Here is a 19971-nt window from a genome sequence, read left to right as displayed (position 1 = left end):
ACAATTTACATATTAAATGTTTATAATCTTAGATACTAATGTTCATAATTTACATACTAAATATTCACAATTTACATATTGAATGTTCACAATTTACATACTAAATATTCACAATTTGACTTGTGAACATTCAGTATGTAAATTATGAATAATCAGTATATAAATTGTGTATTATGTTATGCGTTTTTGTGTCTTGTATTATGCAATTATGTACTTTAAGAATATTGACTCTCAGACTATGTATCTGAGCTAAAGTAAATATAAAACATGTGTATGTATCTTGTGTTATGCGTTTCTATGTCTCATGTTATGCAATTTTGTACCTTACGTATGAATTCTGTACCTGAAATAGATTAGTAGTTGTGTAATACACAACAATATTGTGTGTTTTATTTTACAAACTTATGTCTTGTATTATGAAATTATATACGTATGAGACATATATTATCTACACAAATCAAATTTGATAATAAGTAAATATATAATATGTGTATGTGTCTTGTATTATGAGTTTTTGTGTCTGTTATAAATTATGTACCTTAAAGTGAGCACCTAATATGGATAAATTTTACTATTACTCCATAACTTATAGACGGAAAAATGTAACTTTTTCCTATTATTGGAAAAGATTCCAAACAGTGAAGTAAAGTAAACTCCGTGTGAGAACATTATCAAGCCAGCTATAAATGATCACAATCACTCTAATTAATTACTGACGTTAATAGGTGATTAAATGACGGCAACAACCAACGCATAATAATTAACTATCAAGTGCACGTATTATGTGGTGTCGTTTTCACATTATTATTTTGTGCTGAGACATTACTAGCGACCATGAGTACTTCGTTGTGCTCACATTTGTCACAATGATACATCTTGGAAGGGACAAATTATATCGTACAGTACACAGACACACAGTGATAAGTAATTCACCATATTTGGTTAAATTCATAAATAATTATTTTTAAATTTTTTTCTTATTATTGCAGTGATTAATTTTTATTATTTTATTTTCATTTACTATTAAGTCCAACATTTATTGTTATATATTATCAATAATAATTTATACTTCTTTTTGTGTGTGATTACAATCTAACTAAGGATGTCAATTTTCTCGTCTCTGGTAGGGATCCCCAATCCCCGCCCCAATAGGGGCAAAGACAAGGACATTATCCATTATCAATAATTTATACATAGGTAATATACAAACACAAAAATAAAAACACGGGACGCAAAAAAATGGTCATTATAGAAAAAAAAAAATCACAATTCTAGAGTGTTAGGATGATTGGAATTGAACCATGAGGACTTTTGGTGGAAAGTGACCTTTCTAATTATTTTGGAGATTCAAAAAATCGTTTGTCATTATTTTTGACTACCAATTAAAGTGATTTGTAATATTGACTGTCAACAAAAGTGGTCAAAAATTTTGAACATTTAAATGTTGGACATGTTTTCCTAATTCTTTTTACCACAGATGGTTAGAAAATATAAAATTTAACCATATTTCCATAATTCCAACAATTATGGCCATTAACCTGTGTTTCTTTCTTCCCGTAGAAAGCAAAAAACTCAGATAAGATTTATCTAGGTTCCTGCTTCAAATTCAAAATTGTTAGTTGAATCAATATTAATTGAAATCAATTTTTATTGTTTGTTAATACAGCAGTTCAGGATAGTTAGTGAATTTATAAATTATAGTTCAACTCTTGTAAAGAATATATTGTGTTAAAGAAAGCTCTAAACTAAAATATTGGATGTTATATGTAAGAATTAAAAAAATTCTTATCCGCTTACAAAATAAAACCAAACTTTATTCTTATAAAAAAAAAAACTTTATTATTTGAAATAAACCGAATCAAAAACTACAAATTAAAATTCCCGGAATCGAAATTAGTGTGAACTTGCTAACTAAAATGAAACCTAATTATTGGCCTCTATTGATACAGCCATGCAGAATCAGTTCAGACTAAATCTGACGGACCCTTGGATATGAAGATTGGATAACCCAACAGAAAATTATGCCATGGATCAAGACTACATTATTGTATTGTGGATCTTAATCCAAAATAACTTTCAAATTATGTATTTATACTTTATAGTTGTCATATTTTGTATCTGTAGCAACGACTCAATTAGAACATGTAATTCTGTAAATAAATTGAAGGCACATAACATGTTAACTACAAACACATAAAATGATTACTAAAGACACATACATTGTTAAATACAAATACAAAATATGTTAATTACAAACACATAACGAGTGTGTTTGATAAATAACTGGTAGCTTATTGGGTTAGTGGGTTTGACTAGTTGATAACATTATCTAATTGTAGAAAGATATAGCTGATTACATGCAAAATGACTTTCTCAAAAGTTGACTGAAAAAACTGTTTTGAGTAGCTTTTTGAATTTTAAAATTTTAGAGCAATAAATTATTACAAAAAGTTAATTAATCAAACACTTATATATTAATTGTTTAATTAAGTCAAATAGCTAATAGTTGTCAAAAACTGATAAGTTAATTATGTTACCAAACATGACCAATATGTTTTGTATCTTGAATTTATGTACAGATACATAACACAATTAACTACAATTATAAAATATAGTAACGGTAAACACATAATTTTTGAATCAAGATTTATAATACAAAATGAACTTGTTCCATGTTATAACAATTGTAAACTAGTGCCCCTCGATTTAGTGGTGGGCCTCGCACGTGCACTGCGACGTGTACAGGGGATTAAAGTATATGAATACGATCGGGGAAAGGCGTACGTATAATAGCAATAGCAAAAGCAAAGCGAAGCGTGCTCGCCAAAAAGATCTCCTCTGCTGGCTCTGTTGTGAACGCAGAAGCAGAAGAAGATAGGAAACGCAGAACCGCACGTGACCACCTCTGCCCTTGGTGCTTTCACGTCCCCCCACGTGCGCTCTCTCCACTGCCCATTATTGCAGCTTTCACCTTCGCCATTACCTCTATACTCTATACTACTCATTTCTACCCCTTACATAAGTAATTTTACTTTTATACTGTTCTTGATGGCATTGGAATCATTTCTACCCCTTACATAAATAATTTTACTTTTAATACTGTTCTTGATGGCATTGGAAATTTGAACATCTACACCGGTTTCTTCAAATTCACATATAAAATTACTCCCTTTACAATTAATGAACCTTTCTATTTTGTTGTAAATTGAAACGTTTCTCCATCTCTTATATCAAGAACTAGTATTTTCTTATGCGCGATGCACAGAAATTAGGTGCCCAATATTATTATTTTATATTAAAATTTTTGATATTTAAATAATAATAATAATAATAATAATAATAATAATAATAATAATAATAATAATGATGATGTAAACATTTTTATACATTTGATATTTATATTGTATAAAATAACTCCAAATTATAATGTATATTGAAGAAGATAAGAAAATATATGATGGATGCATGTGCATAGTAACAATAGTGGAAAAGATAACTGAAGTTATAACGGTAGAGGTATATTAATTTTTTTAATTAAAAAAATTAAATAAATAAATAAAACGAAGGGGTGGCCGCCGGCCACCTCATTGGTTTTTTTTTTTTTTTTTTTTTATAATTTTTATAATTTTTTTAAAAAAAAAATTATTAAAAATTATTAAAAATGCCAACTCAGCTACCACCTAAGCAAGTAACATGCTAAAATTAATGGTAACCTGCTATCAGGTGGAATTGCATACATTTGAAGTGTTCAGTAATCTAATTGCACTTTTTTTTTTTTCGTTCAGTCGCCAATTTGAGCCTTATTCCTTTTTTTTTAGGCCACATAAGAGGGAGGGGGAGTGAGAATAGGGAAGGAAAAAAGGAAAAAATTTGTTGTAAAAATAAAAAAGATAGTTTACGTGCCTAGCAGGCACAGTTGGTGCACAAAACGCGAACCAAAGAGATTATTATTATTATTTTTTAAATTTTCGTGTAGCTCACAAAAAATCATATATAATCCAAATGTAATTTTTTCTCTTTTATTTATCATCTCTCATTCAACTCATGCTCTCTCTCCTTCATATGTGCATAAAAACTCCAAACAAATCTTACAATTTCTCAATACTCCTCCAGCAACAACAATCCTTGGTTGCCCAATATCATTGCAATCAACATTAACTTTTATAATTGAATCAACCTAGTTCATCCACCTAATGAAGATCTCTTATTTTAGTACTATATTTAGTCACAATATATATATATATATATATATATATATATATATATATATATATATATATCTCAAACCTCATTCACTTTGCCAATGATTTGTTAACTTGCAGTAACGAAGGTGATAGTTATAGACGTATAGAAATTATAATTTAGTTATTATTATTAATTTTTTTTTTTTTAAAAAAAAAAGCAAATACAATTTTGGTTTAATGAGTATTGGTACAGTATATATGGGCATACGGCGGTATACGTGTACTATACGATGAGTAGAATGATGAGCTCAGGGTCCCTTGATGGGTCGGGGCGCTCCGAGTGTATAGATTAGATGTACGTGGATCAGTCTAAAAGTTCCTTTCCACAGGTAATAAATGCGGTATTTATAGGGGAAGAAGGGGACAAAACCCGGACTCTTGACATGAAAGATGCGTGGTGCGCATGCACGGGTTGCGGTCGGGGCCGAAAGGGTACGCGACGTGTGTGGACATACTTCTAACAGTATCCCACTATCTGGGTCGCTTCCACTTGGCACCGGTCTCATGCACATTCTAGGGCGCCTGTAGACCCGATTGTGGACCAGGTCAGTCACGATAACGGTCGGGGGCCTGGGGTAGGTCTGTCTAGGTCGGGATGTGATCTACTAGATCAAAGGGTCCAATACCGACCATCGAGGATACGGTCTGACAATAACCCTATCAAGTATTAACATGTTTAATGATTACCAATTTTTATCCATGACTATTATTTTCGTGTCAAAATTGATCACGCCGGTCGCCAATTCGTTTAAAATATGCCAGAATGTGTAATTCGTAGGAGTATTTTTGTCAATTCATACATTTATGAAATTGACATATTATACATAAATAGACGAAAATAACTTTACAAATTACACAATTCGGCATGTTTTAGCCAGAGAGGCGATCGACATGATCAATTTTGACACTAAAACAATAGTCGTAAATAAAAATTGATAGTAAGTAAACATTTGAACTAAAACTGTCATTTTGCTAATACAAGTGGGACCAAAAATAGTACTTGCTCTTAAAAAATTACAAATTTCTCTTCGGGTCAAAAAGCAAATTATTGTGTGGACCATGATCAACATAGCTGATGGGGTCTGAACCCCATGGACTCGGGGCCCAAGAAGAAAAGAGATCAAGCCCAAGAAGAAGAAGAGAAGCCCAAAAGGAAAATGGAGTAAGCCCAAAAGAGATACGAGCCAAACCGAGGAGTCGGCTTGACCCGGAAGAAGGTCGGCCTAAAACTAGCCGTTAACTCATATTAATCTCCTATTTATACCCTAATTACTAACCTATTATCACCCACTAATTTCCCTTACTTAAACAACCATAACCTCCTATTTACTACTCATAAAACCCCTATTAAATCACCTTCAAACACTCATTGACTAGCCATTCCCTATACAAATTATTAATTCCATTATTAATTAGCCATCATTCTCCTAGTATTAAACCCACTAATTACTACTGAATGCCTACCCAACAGTTACTACTTGGCTTGTTACTATAAAAGGAGGAAGGGAGCAAGAAGTGAGGGGGCAACCATTCTTACATACGAGGAGGCCACATAGCACTCTTCCACAAACACTCTCTCAAGAAGATTTCAATCATGTTATTCACACATGGGAGGACTCTCCCAAGAGGACCACTCACTCTACACACATGGAAGGACTCTTCCACACCATTTTACCACTCTCATTTCTATTATTCTCACTATATTATTAGAAAACCAACACTTTGTATAGAGAATAGCCCTACAAGTATGTACAAAAGACACCTACAAAATGCATAGTGGAATTAGGCTTGGCACCGCCCAAAAAGGCCCGTGGTTTTCCTTTCGGTTTCCACGTCAAAATCATCGAGCCCATATTATTTTAGCAAACTTTATTGAAAGGTGTATCCTCCAGCTAAAGGTTGTGTTGGACCTCCTTGGGCCCGAAAACCCAAAAACCATCAATAGCTGTGTTGACCATGAATGTAATATACATTTTTAATATACTAAAAGTAAATTATTTGTGTACCGAATGTATATTATTTGATAATACTCTATATATATATATATATATATATATATATATATATATATATATATATATAAAATTTATCTACTTTCAAATAATATACTTTATGTTTATAAATAGTGTACTTTTAGTATATTAAAAATGTAATTTTTATTTATGATTCCCACAAATATGTGGGTCGTTATATCGTGCACCGCGGTGCATAATCCATTATACACCACGCGTCAGACACTACAGTGTGTCTAAACCGATACTGACTCATGTATTATTTTTATATTATCAAATGAAACTACAGTTATAGCAAAATGATACTGTAGTTGTGGTGAAATGAAACTACAGTATATATAAAATGAAACTGAATAACATTTCACATATTTGAGTGTATATTGTACAATGAAGCTGTAACTATATTCAAATGTGCATGTAGTTGTGTTTTATTGAAATTATAGTGTATATAAAATAAAATTAAATAACATATTCACATATTTGAGTGTATAAATATTGAATGAAACTGTAGTTATGTCGAAATGAAACTGTAATTGTGTTGAACTGAAACTGCAGTGTATACAAAATGAAACTGAAGAACAAAGTTATTTTTTGCGGAGATTCCGTTTCTTTTCATTAAATAAAACGACGTCGTTTTGACAATGTCGGTTTAGACACACTGTAGCGTCTGACGCGTGGTGCATAATCGAGTATGTACCGCGGTGCACGATATAATTTGCCCAAATGTGTAGACCATGGTTCATTCTTCCAAAAGGTTGAACCCCAACCTTAAGGGCACCCCACATCTGACCCAACAGAGCATTTGGAATGATGTAAAACTGTAGACCATGGTTCATGGAATAATGATTGCGGACAAAAATTGTGGGCCTCTGTTGGCCCAATTCAAAGTCTTGAGATGTTACAATATTGAATGATTTGGCCCATTTAATTCCTATTGGACTCTTAACGTCGAATCTGGACCAGTCCATTCAACATTTCAACTGATCGTTTCTGCGTAGATTCCAGTATTCCAGAGTCCCCTGGCCAGTGGCCACTTTTGCCGCGTAATACGTAAGCCTCCAAAAGATCATTCTTCTCCCAGAGAAATAGTGGTAGACGACTTGAGCTCTAGAGAGAGAGAGAGAGAGAGAGAGAGAGAATTCTGCTGAAGAGGACTTCTCCTCCTTCAGTACAGTTTTTTTGTTTTGCTTGCAGAATCGATCGTTCCAACAATCGCGATGAGTTTCCTCTTCGGCAAGAAGAAAACTCCCGCAGGTCCGTATTTTCGCGCACTTACAGATCTACGTATTTCATTTATAGTAAATTTCCTGTAATTTGTGCAGTTTTTTTTAATGATTTGTGCTAAGTTTACTGTTGCTGATTCAAATTGGCCTGTGCTGTGTTGATATATGTGGATTGATGCTAGATCAACTTATATTTTTGTCAGTTTTGTTTATATGAATTTGTAATTAAGAATTCTGTGTTTCAGGCTAAAATTAGGACTTATAATATTGTTTATCGCTGTTAAGTTTGTTTGAAGGTATAGATGCTCTGATCGTATTAATATGAGGTATTATAATAGAAATTTATTGCTCAAAGTTATAACTTGGGCGACAGATTGTAGGCTTAGTGAAAATAACTGCTTTTTGAGCAACAAAAAAATGTTTGGAGCTTTGAAGGTATGGAAATGCTATATAAGGTTCAATGCTCTACTACTATAGTCTAAGGTTTGATGGTATAATGTTATTAAAATTATTATTATTATTATTATTATTATTATTATTATTATTATTATTATTATTAGTTTTGTAATTTGCAGATGCTAAGAAAATGTTAGCTTCATGATTCTGAAATCTTGATGATGTTAGATAATTTTCAACATTCTGGCTTTTGTAATTTCTATTTAAGCTTGGTGCTTATTCAACTGAAAAAAGGGTTCTCACATGTGTAAACTATGCAGTGTTCAATTGTGTTGTCTGGACTTACAAATATTGCTTTGTAGGTGAATACTGTGAAGTAATTTGATTGATTTTATTTAAAACTGATGTTTTCAGAGCTTCTACGGGAGAACAAGCGGATGCTTGATAAATCTATCCGAGAAATAGAAAGGGAGAGACAAGGGTTACAAGCTCAAGAGAAAAAACTTATTGCAGAGATAAAGAAAAGTGCGAAGCAAGGACAGATGGTAGGTTTTCTTAGTTTCTGGTATGCTTGTTATATAGTTCAGCTGCACTCAATTTTGGAGTTAAAAGCGCTCAAAGCAAGGACAGATGGGTTCTTTTTTAATTTCTGTTAGGCTTATTAGGCATTTTAATTTGACATTTGGTACCCTCCTTCCCCCACAAGTGAATTTGTATATGTACCTTTCTCTAGGTGACTAGATAGACTTCATATTCTCTACTAAACTTTGATAGTTAAGTTTAAAAGCTTGTATGTGTGGATTACATATACACAGGTCTAATGAGTTATTGCATAATGGTAATGAAGTTCTGACTCTTAAGCAACAATACTTGAGTCTCCATTTGATTTTGAGTTCTTTTTATTTTAGGGAGCTGTTAAAGTGATGGCAAAGGATCTCATTAGAACAAGACATCAAATTGAAAAATTTTATAAGCTGAAGTCCCAACTTCAAGGGGTCTCCCTCAGGATCCAGGTAGACATTGAATACATTTTACTGTTATTTTTAATGTTTATATTAGGATGTACTATTGTCATTTTGTATCTCCATGTAGTTTTGCATCTTCAGTGACACACATTAAATTTATTTTATCTTCACAATAATCTGCCTAATATAGTCATGAATTTCTTAATTGCCCTCTCCCGGTTTTGTATTGTATAAGTTCTGACCAAACTACCAAAGTTTATATGGTATCTTGAAGAAGGATATTCTGACGAGCTTTAAGAGTATAAATCCTTCTCCCTCCCTAAAAAGCATCCAGAAACAAAAAGCTGTAGTAAAAAATGAAAGAACGAAACATAAAGAAATTCAAATTTCGCCGTCTTTTAATAGAACACAGCTTATTATGTCAGGAATCAACCCCACCTTCCATTTTTTCCCTAATCCTTTTTTTTTTTCCTCATAAAAGTGTTCATCTTCCATACTTATGTACCATTTGATGCATACATAAGTATAACGTGCTGTGGGATAACGGACTAACAATTCATGCAAAATTTGATTGCTAGATTAATAATGTGATTTATGCTGGACTGTGTACTTTTAAATACTTATCTTGATACATACAAAGTAGATTTTGTTTGTGGTATGATCATCAGACTTTGAAATCAACTCAAGCTATGGGGGAGGCAATGAAAGGTGTCACCAAGGCAATGGGCAAGATGAATAGACAGATGAACTTGCCTGCACTGCAGAGGATAATGCAAGAGTTTGAGATGCAAAACGAGAAAATGGAAATGGTAAGTGAAGTGATGGGAGATGCCATAGATGATGCATTGGAAGGGGACGAAGAAGAAGAAGAAACTGAAGAGTTGGTGAACCAGGTCCTCGATGAAATTGGAATTGATATGAATTCCGAGGTATTTTCCCTCCTATTTTTTTAAAAATAATAAATTTGCAATAATTCCATCCATCATATTTCATCAACTTAATCTCAAATGCACTATGCTGAATCCTTTTTACTTTTGACTTATTTACAGCTTCTCAATGCACCTTCCTCCGCTGTAGCTGCACCAGCAGCAAAAACCAAGGTCCCCCAAGCTGAGGCAACCGGGAACGATGACACCGGGATCGACAGCGATCTGCAGGCAAGGTTAGACAATTTGAGGAGGATGTAAATAATTTTCAAAACTAGAAATAATCTCCCCACGAAAGGAGACACGCCCCCCTTTTTAACATGTATTAATATCTTCAATTTATCAACCTAAATTAAGCGTGGCATTGCTACACAGACCAATCTTTCTTGTATATGTCTCTATAACCGAATTCTTCTGTGCATCTTGAGTCAAAACTAAACTTGACTACTTTGTGTAACTATTTTCTTTTTAATTTCCTTCGTCTGAAGATTAATCATTAATGAAATATTTACTACTCAATTATTACTTGATGTAGACTACTAGACTAGTGAGTAGTAGACAACGAAGTGTTCCCGTTAGGTTATGTTTTCTTCCCATGTTCCAAGGGTAAGCAAAAGCGACCATGCCCATAGGATAGTTCAATTGATACTCCGTGGTAGATTGAGAATGAAGTCTCATGATCAAGTTCGGGTAACTGTAATGCGAAAATTTCACCTAGTTTAGTAGGTTCTTGGTGGACACCAGATATTGATTTTTCAATTTAAGAGATTGTTAAATCATTGTGGTTTAAATTAGGTCGGGTTAGGTTGTGGAGTCCGCCTATGAGCAAAAGCGCCCATAGAATTTGAAGGGCGGCATACACACTGCGAAATTTCAACTAGTGGGGTGTGAATTATTGGACAGAAGGAGAGCGGCAGATGGTGACATTGGTATAGTTCAATCCATACCGACAAAACTGTAAGATAAGGTAAGGGCAGCAGGCCTACTAAGTACTAATTCATGATATAGACGGCTTGTTTATTGGATTCTCATTCTATGGATGAAGATATCGAGTTAGTTGACCTAAGCAACTAGTTTAGTTGTTTAGATATTTTAGAACCTCAACTAGCAGAAGTATCTCTTTTAAAATTTACCATTTGCTAACTCTTTCTTTGATGGAAAATACTAAGTATCTCACTTTATAAACGACACTTGTTTTGAGACCCACGTAAAAAAAATAACTTGTACTTGAATAAAATTGAAGGACTAAGATTTGGAAAAATTTTCTTTGATATTATCCACTTCACATCGAACTACACCAAACTCGAATGATTGGTCGGGTTACTGTACAAGAATGGTATCATTTTCTACTCACAAAAAAAAAAAAAAAAGTTGAAGAAGAAGAAGAAAGTTTACAAGTATGGTAAAATTAAACTATTGAAGAAGCATTGTTTGGGACTATTAATCCTTCCTGAGATGTATTCCCCTCAAGGGCTTGCTCGGTCGCCGTGTTTTTGTGACGGGTAAGGACCGGCGGCTCAACCGGCGAGCGGCAGAGGGGGCAGTCCATGTGAGAGTAGAGCCACATGTCAATACAAGGAGCGTGAAAAGAGTGGTTGCATTTGGGAAGTCGCCGGACCTCCTCGCCGTCCTCGAACGCCGACAAGCAGACAGCACACTCGTTGACCTCGACGCCCTCATTCTTGTACCGGAAACTGGACACTGCTAGGTTGAGGTTGATGCTGCGGCTGTCGGAGCTCCGGAAGCTGACGAAGCTGGTGCTGTCGCCCATCCTCAGATTCCTCAGCCGCGTCCGCCGCCGGCTCTCGGCGCACCACCGTATGATGAGGAGGTTGTAGAGCGCGAGGACGATGGCGGCGGTGCCGATGACGACGAGGCCGTAGTATAACATGGGGAGATTTGATTTGGGATGAGAAGGCGATGGGGTGGGAGGAGGAGGATGAGAAGTAGAGTTGGTTGGTGAAGCTGCCATAGCCTTGCCCTTGATGAATGATGAGTGATGACAAATATAATTTGTCACGTCAAAATGTTTATCATTTCCAAGGTTGAAGTATCAATCTGCGCTATCCATATATGTATTATCTTATTGCTTCAAATTAAATTAATACTTAATAAATGAAAAAAGATATTTTAAGTGAGTTTAGTCTTAAATAGTAAATACTAGGTGGTTTACTGGTATATATATTAAAAAGGTGTAAATGAGGGAAGTTACTCGAGATGATTATTCAAATTTAATTTGGTTATTGTTTAGTCGAGTTCATGCTTGAGAAGTTTGACTAATGAATTAAGTCGAATTTGAGTATTTTAATACTTCGTTTCGTTAAAATAGTTTGCGTATCTAATTTATTTTTCTTAGTAATATAAGTATAATATTATAACTCTAGATTTTTGTTTTATTATTATAAATTTTGTATCCAAACAATAAACGTTTAGACTTTTACTCTTTCAACATTCACTTAAGTCAAGTTGAAGCTTTAAATTTTGACTAATTGAACTCGTTCTAACTCAATTACCCCCTATATATATATATATATATATATATATATATATATATATATATATATGACATTTTATCCTATTAAAATCATTTTGTTACGTTTACATAATTGCATTGAATTTATCATATTTAATTTAAATGAATCATTTTATTAGGTAGTAATAGAGCCGATTAATTAATGAATAAATAATAAAAATCTTTATCACGACATCATGTTAAATATTTTTTTAAAAGAAAATAGAAACATTTTTCATATACTTAGGAGTTAGAACATCTCCAATAGAAAAATTTTGGATGATTTTTGCAACTTTTATATTAATGTAAAAAAGAGAAAAGACTTGAATCCTCTACAAGATTTTTTTTTTTTTTTTGGGAATTTACTGTCCCAAAAAAAACCAAGCCTTTCTCATTGGGCGCGTTAGAACTATTAATTTTTTTTCTTCCTTTCCCTTCTTTCTCCTAATTACCTTCACAAAAACTAACTAAAGTCTGTATTTATTGAGGATGCTCTCAAGAATGGAGAAAGAGAATAGAAGGAAGTCAAGGAACACCTTTGCTTCACACTTGGGTTAATGCAGACAAAAAGAAAGGCGACGGCGGTGATACCTTCAAAAAATAAAAGAGGAATAACCTCTTCTTTTTTTTTTTTTTCATATATATTTTAAAATTTTAAAGTAAATTTGATCCTTTCCAACTAAAATATAAAGGGTAAAGGAATAAGAAGAAAAGAAAAATAATATATTAGGAATCTTTTTACGTGCAATACCCGTGCCGTAATTCCATAAAGAAAATATTTATTTTACTTGTAAGTGAAAATTTTAGTAACTTGTACAGCAAAAGAATAAAAAAACAATAACATATTACAAAATTGTCGAAAATCAAATAAAATCTTGATCTTAATTTGGTGAAAAAGACAGTTTGTTGTGAGTAGGCATGAAATAGAACCGTTGGTTTGCCTCTTGAATTATTAGATTAATAATTGATTAAAGATTAATAATGTAAGTATGAAAGTATATAAAATTATTCCCTTGGCTGGCCAGACTCGAATAATTCTGCATTTTAACATTATTCAATTGTAATTATATAATCTAAGAATGGACAAAGTATAGTACACAAGTTAAAATTATTTATCTCATATTTAAATTACTCAAACTCTTTTCACTCGAATTAATAATTTTTTTGAAGTCATGCAAACAATTCATTTGTTGGTTCTACCAACTATAGAATATAATTCGGTTTTGACAAAATGTTGTAACTTGTAACACTCCTTGGCCCTGTTTGGTAAAAAATTGGCCTATAGGTCAATTTTGGCTTATTTGACCACTATTAATTGTTTGATTTAGTTAAAATATCAATAGAAATGTTTAGTTAATTAGCTTTTTGCAACTCCAAAAGGCTAAAATTCAAAAAGTTACTCCAAACAACTTTTCAATTAGCTTTTTGAGAAAAGAAATTATATCAAACAGCTATCAGCTAACAGCTAATTTACCAAACACTTTTCTACAATAAGCTAATGTTATCAACTATTTATACCTTCTAATTAACACAATCAGCCAACAGCCATTTTACCAAACAGGGCCCTTATATCTTCAAATTTCATACATATCTTTTTCTTTTCAGTATATATATATATATATATATATATATATATATATATATATATATATATATATATATATAATGTTAATGCATCTTAATTCCCCACCCCAACCCCAAGCGATACTTGGATTAAACTTATCCAATGAATAAAACAACGCATGCCACAAACAAGCAGCAACGACGACTTTAATTTTTAAGTTTTCTCATAAAATTTATTACTAAGTTGAGATGAAGTAATATAAATCTATTGGTTCATATTTTTTTTTTTAAAGTACTATCGATACTATTACAAATATAAATCTATTGGTTTTATAAAATTATATAAATCTAACCTAAGTGTCCAAAGTTTAAGTGGCAGCATACGTGTACAAAGATTTTTCATAGAGTTAATACTCAATATAGTTCTCGACTATAATTTTTCATAGAGTTAATATCCAATATAATCCTCGATTATAGTGATTTTACTCAATTTAGTCCTAAATGACTTTTTGTAATCAATTTATTCCTAAATGACTTTTTTTTTTTTTATTTTTTTATTATCAATTTAGCCCTCGATTTTGATGATTTTACACAATTTAATCATTTGTTACAAATTCTGTTAGTTGACTATTAGACATAGGATCCTAATAGTAATTTCTCATCCTTCATCCCATTTAGAATGATTCCTTCTTCTTCCCCTTATTAAGTTCCACGCAAAAATAGAGATCTTCATCTCCAAATCAATTTCAACCCTAAATAAATAAATAAATATTTGCCTACAATTTTTTTAAATAGTTTTTTTTTAGTTGGATTTTGGTGCCCCGTAGAGAAGCAGTAGCGAAGTAGCATAGAGGCAGTAGTAATGAGAAATTACCATTAGGACCCTATTTCTAACAGTCAACTAACATAATTTTTAACAAAAGACTAAATTGTGTAAAATTATCAAAGTTGAGAACTAAATTGAGCATAAAAAATTATTTAGAACTAAACTGAGTAAAACCACTATAGTCAATGATTATATTGGGTAAATTAACTCATTTTCCCTATATTTTATCGTTTCTCTATAGCCACTACCATAAGGCATAACGTACTAATTACTCAATTTTTATATGTTGTATAATATATTTCGTGTGTGGAAGGAGAGAGGCGGGGAGTTAATTAATAAGAGATGCCGAAGTGGCAAAGAGATAAACCTTATCCACCATAGTCAAGTGGAGAAGTTGCCACGTAGGATTGGAGATGGCAAGCTCCACGCATTCTCCTCATTTTCCACCTCTCGTTGAGAATCCCACACAATCTTCTCCTATCAAAAACATTTCACACCATATACTCCTCACATTCAGCAAATTGTGAGTAGAAGAAAGAAACTGCGGAGCATAGAGAGCTAAGCTACTGAAAGCAAAATAATGGCCTCTACCTGTGCGGTTTCCATGGCTATGCCATTGACCATTGCGGCCCCGAAGAGGCAAGCAACTGCTGCCGCCTTCTTGAAGCCGATGCCGGTGAGGGAATCCAAGGCAGTTGGGGCGTCAAGACCAGCCGGGAAGTTTGAAGTCAGGGCCTCGCTCAAAGAAAAGGCTGTGACTGGATTGACAGCAGCTGCATTAACTGCTGCCATGGTGATTCCAGATGTGGCTCAGGCTGCTGATGGTGTTACCCCGTCTCTCAAGAACTTCTTGCTCAGCATTGTTTCCGGAGGGGTTGTGCTCGCTGCCATTCTTGGTGCTATTATTGGTGTCTCCAACTTCGATCCTGTCAAGAGAAGCTAAGAAAGAAAGAATCCTCAGATGTAATTCTTACCTTTTCCCGCCTGTTTGTCTTGTCTGTCCTGATGACCTATCATCTCTGTAGCTGTAATTTTCCAGACATGTGAATGCAATTCAAGATTTTATTTTCCCTGCACTCTTCCTACTTTTTCTATTCTACTTTAATGGCAGTGCAAACAGAAAAATAAATGTAATGAGAATGTAAGAACTAATACATTCAATATTTAGAAAGAATATATATATATATATATATATGTTTCTGGATTACAATATCTCAAATATTTAAACTACGTTAGACATTTAAACATGTCACAAATAACACACCTTACAGCAGTTGATAAAAAAGAACTCTCAGTTGAGTACATGAATTTTTGGTAGTACTTCGCAAGTGTAAATCATCCTAAAGTATAAAGCTTTTGCAATAGGAATCTCCAATTTGCCTTCAATTATCATCAAAAGATGAAACTTACAGTAAATCTAGCAGATACCTACTTTCCCGAGAATGATCAACTCTGTCAGCCTTGACAACTGTAATCTTTACCCTTTGTTCATCACCATAGTTTTCCTCTTTGATTTTAAGTCTAAACAGAAACTGTGTGAAGATGCATTTTTTTATAATTTCGGAGAATCTGGTATCATCCTCCTCATCACACTTCATCATGTACAACTCCTTAGCTGAGCAACCCAAAAGCTCTTCCCCTGATTCCTGGAAGGCAGTTACCCACGTTAGCCCAGTATGATCCTGAATTTGACCTTGAATAAGGTACCTGTAATCACACTCCTCAAATTCTTGATTGCACCGGTCACATATCCATCTTGAATTTCCTGACTTAGTAACTTTTTTGTTACACTGTCTATCTCCAATCATCAAGGGGCACGCGGTGTAACAGAAGGTATCAGTCTTGATGAAAGTCAACGTTGCCTTAACTGTAACCCAGTCTGGCTTATCTGACCTTCCAAGGCCTTCATCCTTTATCTGAGAGATAGTTTTACGTATCTCATTCTTTGAAATTGAAGGCATAAGTTCCCTAGATATAGAATGTGAAGCTACATCTTTTCCTCCTTGGTCAAACCATTGCCTAAGGCTGAAAGCCTCAGGAAAATCTGGATTTATGAAAAGCTGAGTCGCAGAGATTGTTCCTATAGACTTTCCACTGAAATCATTTACTTTTCCGGCTTTGACTGCTAAAACAGGGAAGAAACCAGAGTCTACCATTTCCTGCAGTTGTTGCCCCTCTCTGTTACAGAAATCTCCCCAAAGTGTCAATTCCACACACCGACCAGATTGATCCTTCAGATTCAGGATTCTTCTTTGAGTCTCCATTCCATTCTTGCGCAGGATGGGAACAGAAGGATTCACACTTATTACAATTCCAATTACATCTAGTATGGAATTGTTTTCAACACTCTCAATTTCACTAATAGGCCTAAAAGAGAACTGTTGTCTAGGTATTGAAGGGTCTTCATCTGGACATTGGTCCACCGTTGAAGATGTTTCCAACAGTATCTCCCACTCATTCTTGAGATGGTTAAAGTTCTTCTGTGCAGGTTTTAAGCTGCCTTTTGATATAATGTAAACTTTCCCAACTTCAATTTTATCATAAAACCGGTCAAGAACAGCATTGAAGCAGGTTACACGTATTTCTCCACCTTCAGAATCAAGGAGATCAAATGAGAAAACTTTTCCATCTCCCCTAGCATTGTTGTAGCGACGAATATCACCTTTTGCAGTCACCCTAGCCTTAATAGCCCATCGACCCTGATAGGGATTCAAAGCAGCAATAGGAATGATGCGTGCTGGTGCTTCATTTTTCATGATTGCCCCATGGCCTTTATAGTTTGGAGGTGGTTGGTATGCTGGTTGAATAATTGGGCGGTTGCTCTGAAAATTATTGGCAACACTTTGGGAGCTCAAATTGTTGCTGTTGGCAATGCTTGTTTGCCTGGAACTTTGAGCAGCCATATTGCTATTCCCGTTGAACAATGAAGGCCCAGAAGTTCTGTTGGGAGTTGGTTTCTGATTTCCTAAATCAGTTTCTAAATGTACTTTTGGATTCCCAATTGTTTCACAGTCTGGTATGATAGTTTCCATATTGAGGATGACAACAATCCTGCATCAAGGTGAGGTTATGTTTTTGTTTCAAGAAGCAAGACTAAATATAGAAAAATAACTTGAATGTAACAAACAGTTTTTAAATTCTCAGACTAACTGATACAAAATTAAAGAATTTTTAGCAATTTAATCTCCTCTGTTGCTTTGGTAATCAAGTAGCTGAACTATCAACACTTTGATAATGAGAGAGTATTTTAATTCTCAAATCAATATTAGAAATCCAAACCAAGATTAAATAACAGCATCATTCAGCAGTAATAGCTGTTAAAATACAAAATTGCATTGCTGCAGAAAGTCAGAAACAAACTTTACACACAAGTCTATGGGGCAAAAAATCAAAAGCATTAAGATTACGTCATTAGAAAAAGGCTTCTACAAGTCCAAAACAATAAATCAGTGGAAGAATTTGCAGTATCATCACACATGCAATTCTTCAGTCTGCTGACTAGAACAGCATAGTTCCAACCTTTTCTTCCCGGTATCATCACCATATTTTAATACTATTATTACTATTTAGGTGAGGGATGATTTTTCCTGCACATTCACAGTGAGGAAAATCACTGCAAAAATCCATCAATTTATAACATATACTCACATGACAATCAAATATATATACATATATTCATGTGAAAAACTTAGGATGTGCACCGTATCTGTCACAGCAATGTGAGAATATTTACAGACACACAAACAACAAAAACAGGCACATATGCAATTCAATAATATTATTAACAAAATAGCTAACAAATATTCCATAACCAAACACCTTTAGTAGACTCGTAAATTTTGATTTTCTTCTACGGAACCATGATGATAATTCAAGCGGAAATTCATATGGTTTAGAAATGAAATTCTAGCATCGAAGGTATTTATTGATAGAAATGAGAGTCGTACTTGCGATTTTGAACAGTGCTGCAGATGTAATCGATCAACTGGACAACGGAACCGGTGCGGACGCGGCCAGTTTTGACTCGGTCATTGAGCTGAGTAGCGAGCATCGCGTGCTGAGTCGAAACTGAATCGGAGAGCAGGAGGCGGTAACGCTCCTGCGTGCTGCCAATGAGCTTGATATCCAAAACCTGGACCAGCGGCTTGGAGTTGACGTCGCCGGCGTTGATAGCCTGGATCGCATTCGCCGTTAAATTCACCGGCGGCATTTGGAAATTGGAACCCTAAGGTGACGTGTATGTAATTGGAGAATTCTGAAGACTTCCGAGGCGGATTTTTTGGAAAGTTTAGAGGGCAGTTGATTACCAAAAATGGGTTCAGTCTCTGGATTGGGTATTTATAGAGGAGATGGATGACGAAATGGCGGGGGCGCAACCGACCCTTCGTAACCACTAATCAGGCAGTTGGAACTTGGAAGACGATTTTTTTTCAAACGGAAGCCCAGATGAGATTGGACTTAGGCCTATTTAAATCACTACTGTGAATCATGGGCTTTGGCCCAAAATCTTAAGTCTTAAGTCTTTTAGAAATTTAGGCTGCGTTTGAGTTTGGATTGTTATGCAATAGACCCGTGTCTACCTTGCAAGGTGAAAACGGGTCCAATACGACGTTGTTCTACAATTGGGGAGTACCGGTGTTGTTAGTGGCACAATTTTCCTCCATTAATTATTTTTTTTAAATAAAAATTGTCAAAAGAATTTAGCGACATAAAAAATTGTAAATATACTGTTATGTAACTGTGAATATAGAGTTCTGCAATTGTAAATATAGAGTTCAAAAATTATGAACATAGAGTTTTATAATTATGAACATAGAGTTCTGTAATTGTGAATTAGAGTTCAATAATTGTGAATATGAAGTTCAAAAATTATGAACATAGAGTTCTATAAGCATAAACATAGAGTTCACTAATGAATTAATTGTGAACATAGATTTCTAGAGTTCAAAAAAATTATGAACATAGAGTTCTATAATTATGAACATAGAGTTCAGTAATTATGAACATAGACTTCTATAATTGTGAACATAGAGTTTGGGAATGAAACTGTCGAATTTGAAGAGAAACGCCGTTAACGGTGAAAGAAAGCAATTATTATTATTTTTTAAATTGACACAGTTCCACATCATAATTTGCCTTTGAGTTTGTTACCATCGCCTTTCAATCATTATTGCGTGAACCAAAAATATACGGTCCAAAAATATATAAAATACATTATTCTAACACATAAAGTACATTATACATTATTCTAACTCATAAAATACATTATCTTACCCTAGAATGTTTTTTATTCTAATACGTACG

The 19971-nt window shown here is 33.9% G+C and overlaps 4 protein-coding genes across 4 annotated transcripts; 2 read left to right on the top strand and 2 right to left on the bottom strand.

Annotated features, from left to right (window-relative positions):
- The first annotated feature begins 7294 nt into the window (after nucleotides 1–7294).
- Nucleotides 7295–10285, top strand: LOC109148197 (vacuolar protein sorting-associated protein 2 homolog 1). Its single transcript, XM_019296051.1, has 5 exons — nucleotides 7295–7510; nucleotides 8290–8420; nucleotides 8784–8888; nucleotides 9509–9769; nucleotides 9890–10285. Exons 1-5 carry the CDS (start codon nucleotides 7474–7476, stop codon nucleotides 10025–10027), a joined length of 672 nt encoding a protein of 223 aa, XP_019151596.1. The 5' UTR covers nucleotides 7295–7473; the 3' UTR covers nucleotides 10028–10285.
- A 772-nt stretch (nucleotides 10286–11057) lies between these two features.
- Nucleotides 11058–11892, bottom strand: LOC109148198 (RING-H2 finger protein ATL52-like). Its single transcript, XM_019296052.1, has one exon. It carries the CDS (start codon nucleotides 11736–11738, stop codon nucleotides 11175–11177), a length of 564 nt encoding a protein of 187 aa, XP_019151597.1. The 5' UTR covers nucleotides 11739–11892; the 3' UTR covers nucleotides 11058–11174.
- Nucleotides 11893–15134: 3242 nt separating this feature from the next.
- Nucleotides 15135–15740, top strand: LOC109148126. Its single transcript, XM_019295914.1, has one exon. The coding sequence runs from the start codon at nucleotides 15248–15250 to the stop codon at nucleotides 15608–15610; it is 363 nt and encodes a 120-aa protein (XP_019151459.1). The 5' UTR covers nucleotides 15135–15247; the 3' UTR covers nucleotides 15611–15740.
- On the bottom strand, nucleotides 15641–19018 carry LOC109148124 (replication protein A 70 kDa DNA-binding subunit A). The gene is made up of 2 exons (XM_019295908.1): nucleotides 18615–19018; nucleotides 15641–17718 (listed from the first exon to the last, which is right to left on the bottom strand). Exons 1-2 carry the CDS (start codon nucleotides 18875–18877, stop codon nucleotides 16074–16076), a joined length of 1908 nt encoding a protein of 635 aa, XP_019151453.1. The 5' UTR covers nucleotides 18878–19018; the 3' UTR covers nucleotides 15641–16073.
- Between the last annotated feature and the right edge of the window lie 953 nt (nucleotides 19019–19971).

Source organism: Ipomoea nil, unplaced genomic scaffold, assembly GCF_001879475.1.
Source record: "Ipomoea nil cultivar Tokyo-kokei standard unplaced genomic scaffold, Asagao_1.1 scaffold2036, whole genome shotgun sequence".
In the NCBI taxonomy this organism is placed as follows: domain Eukaryota; kingdom Viridiplantae; phylum Streptophyta; class Magnoliopsida; order Solanales; family Convolvulaceae; genus Ipomoea; species Ipomoea nil.
This window is presented reverse-complemented; position numbering and strand designations above follow the sequence as displayed.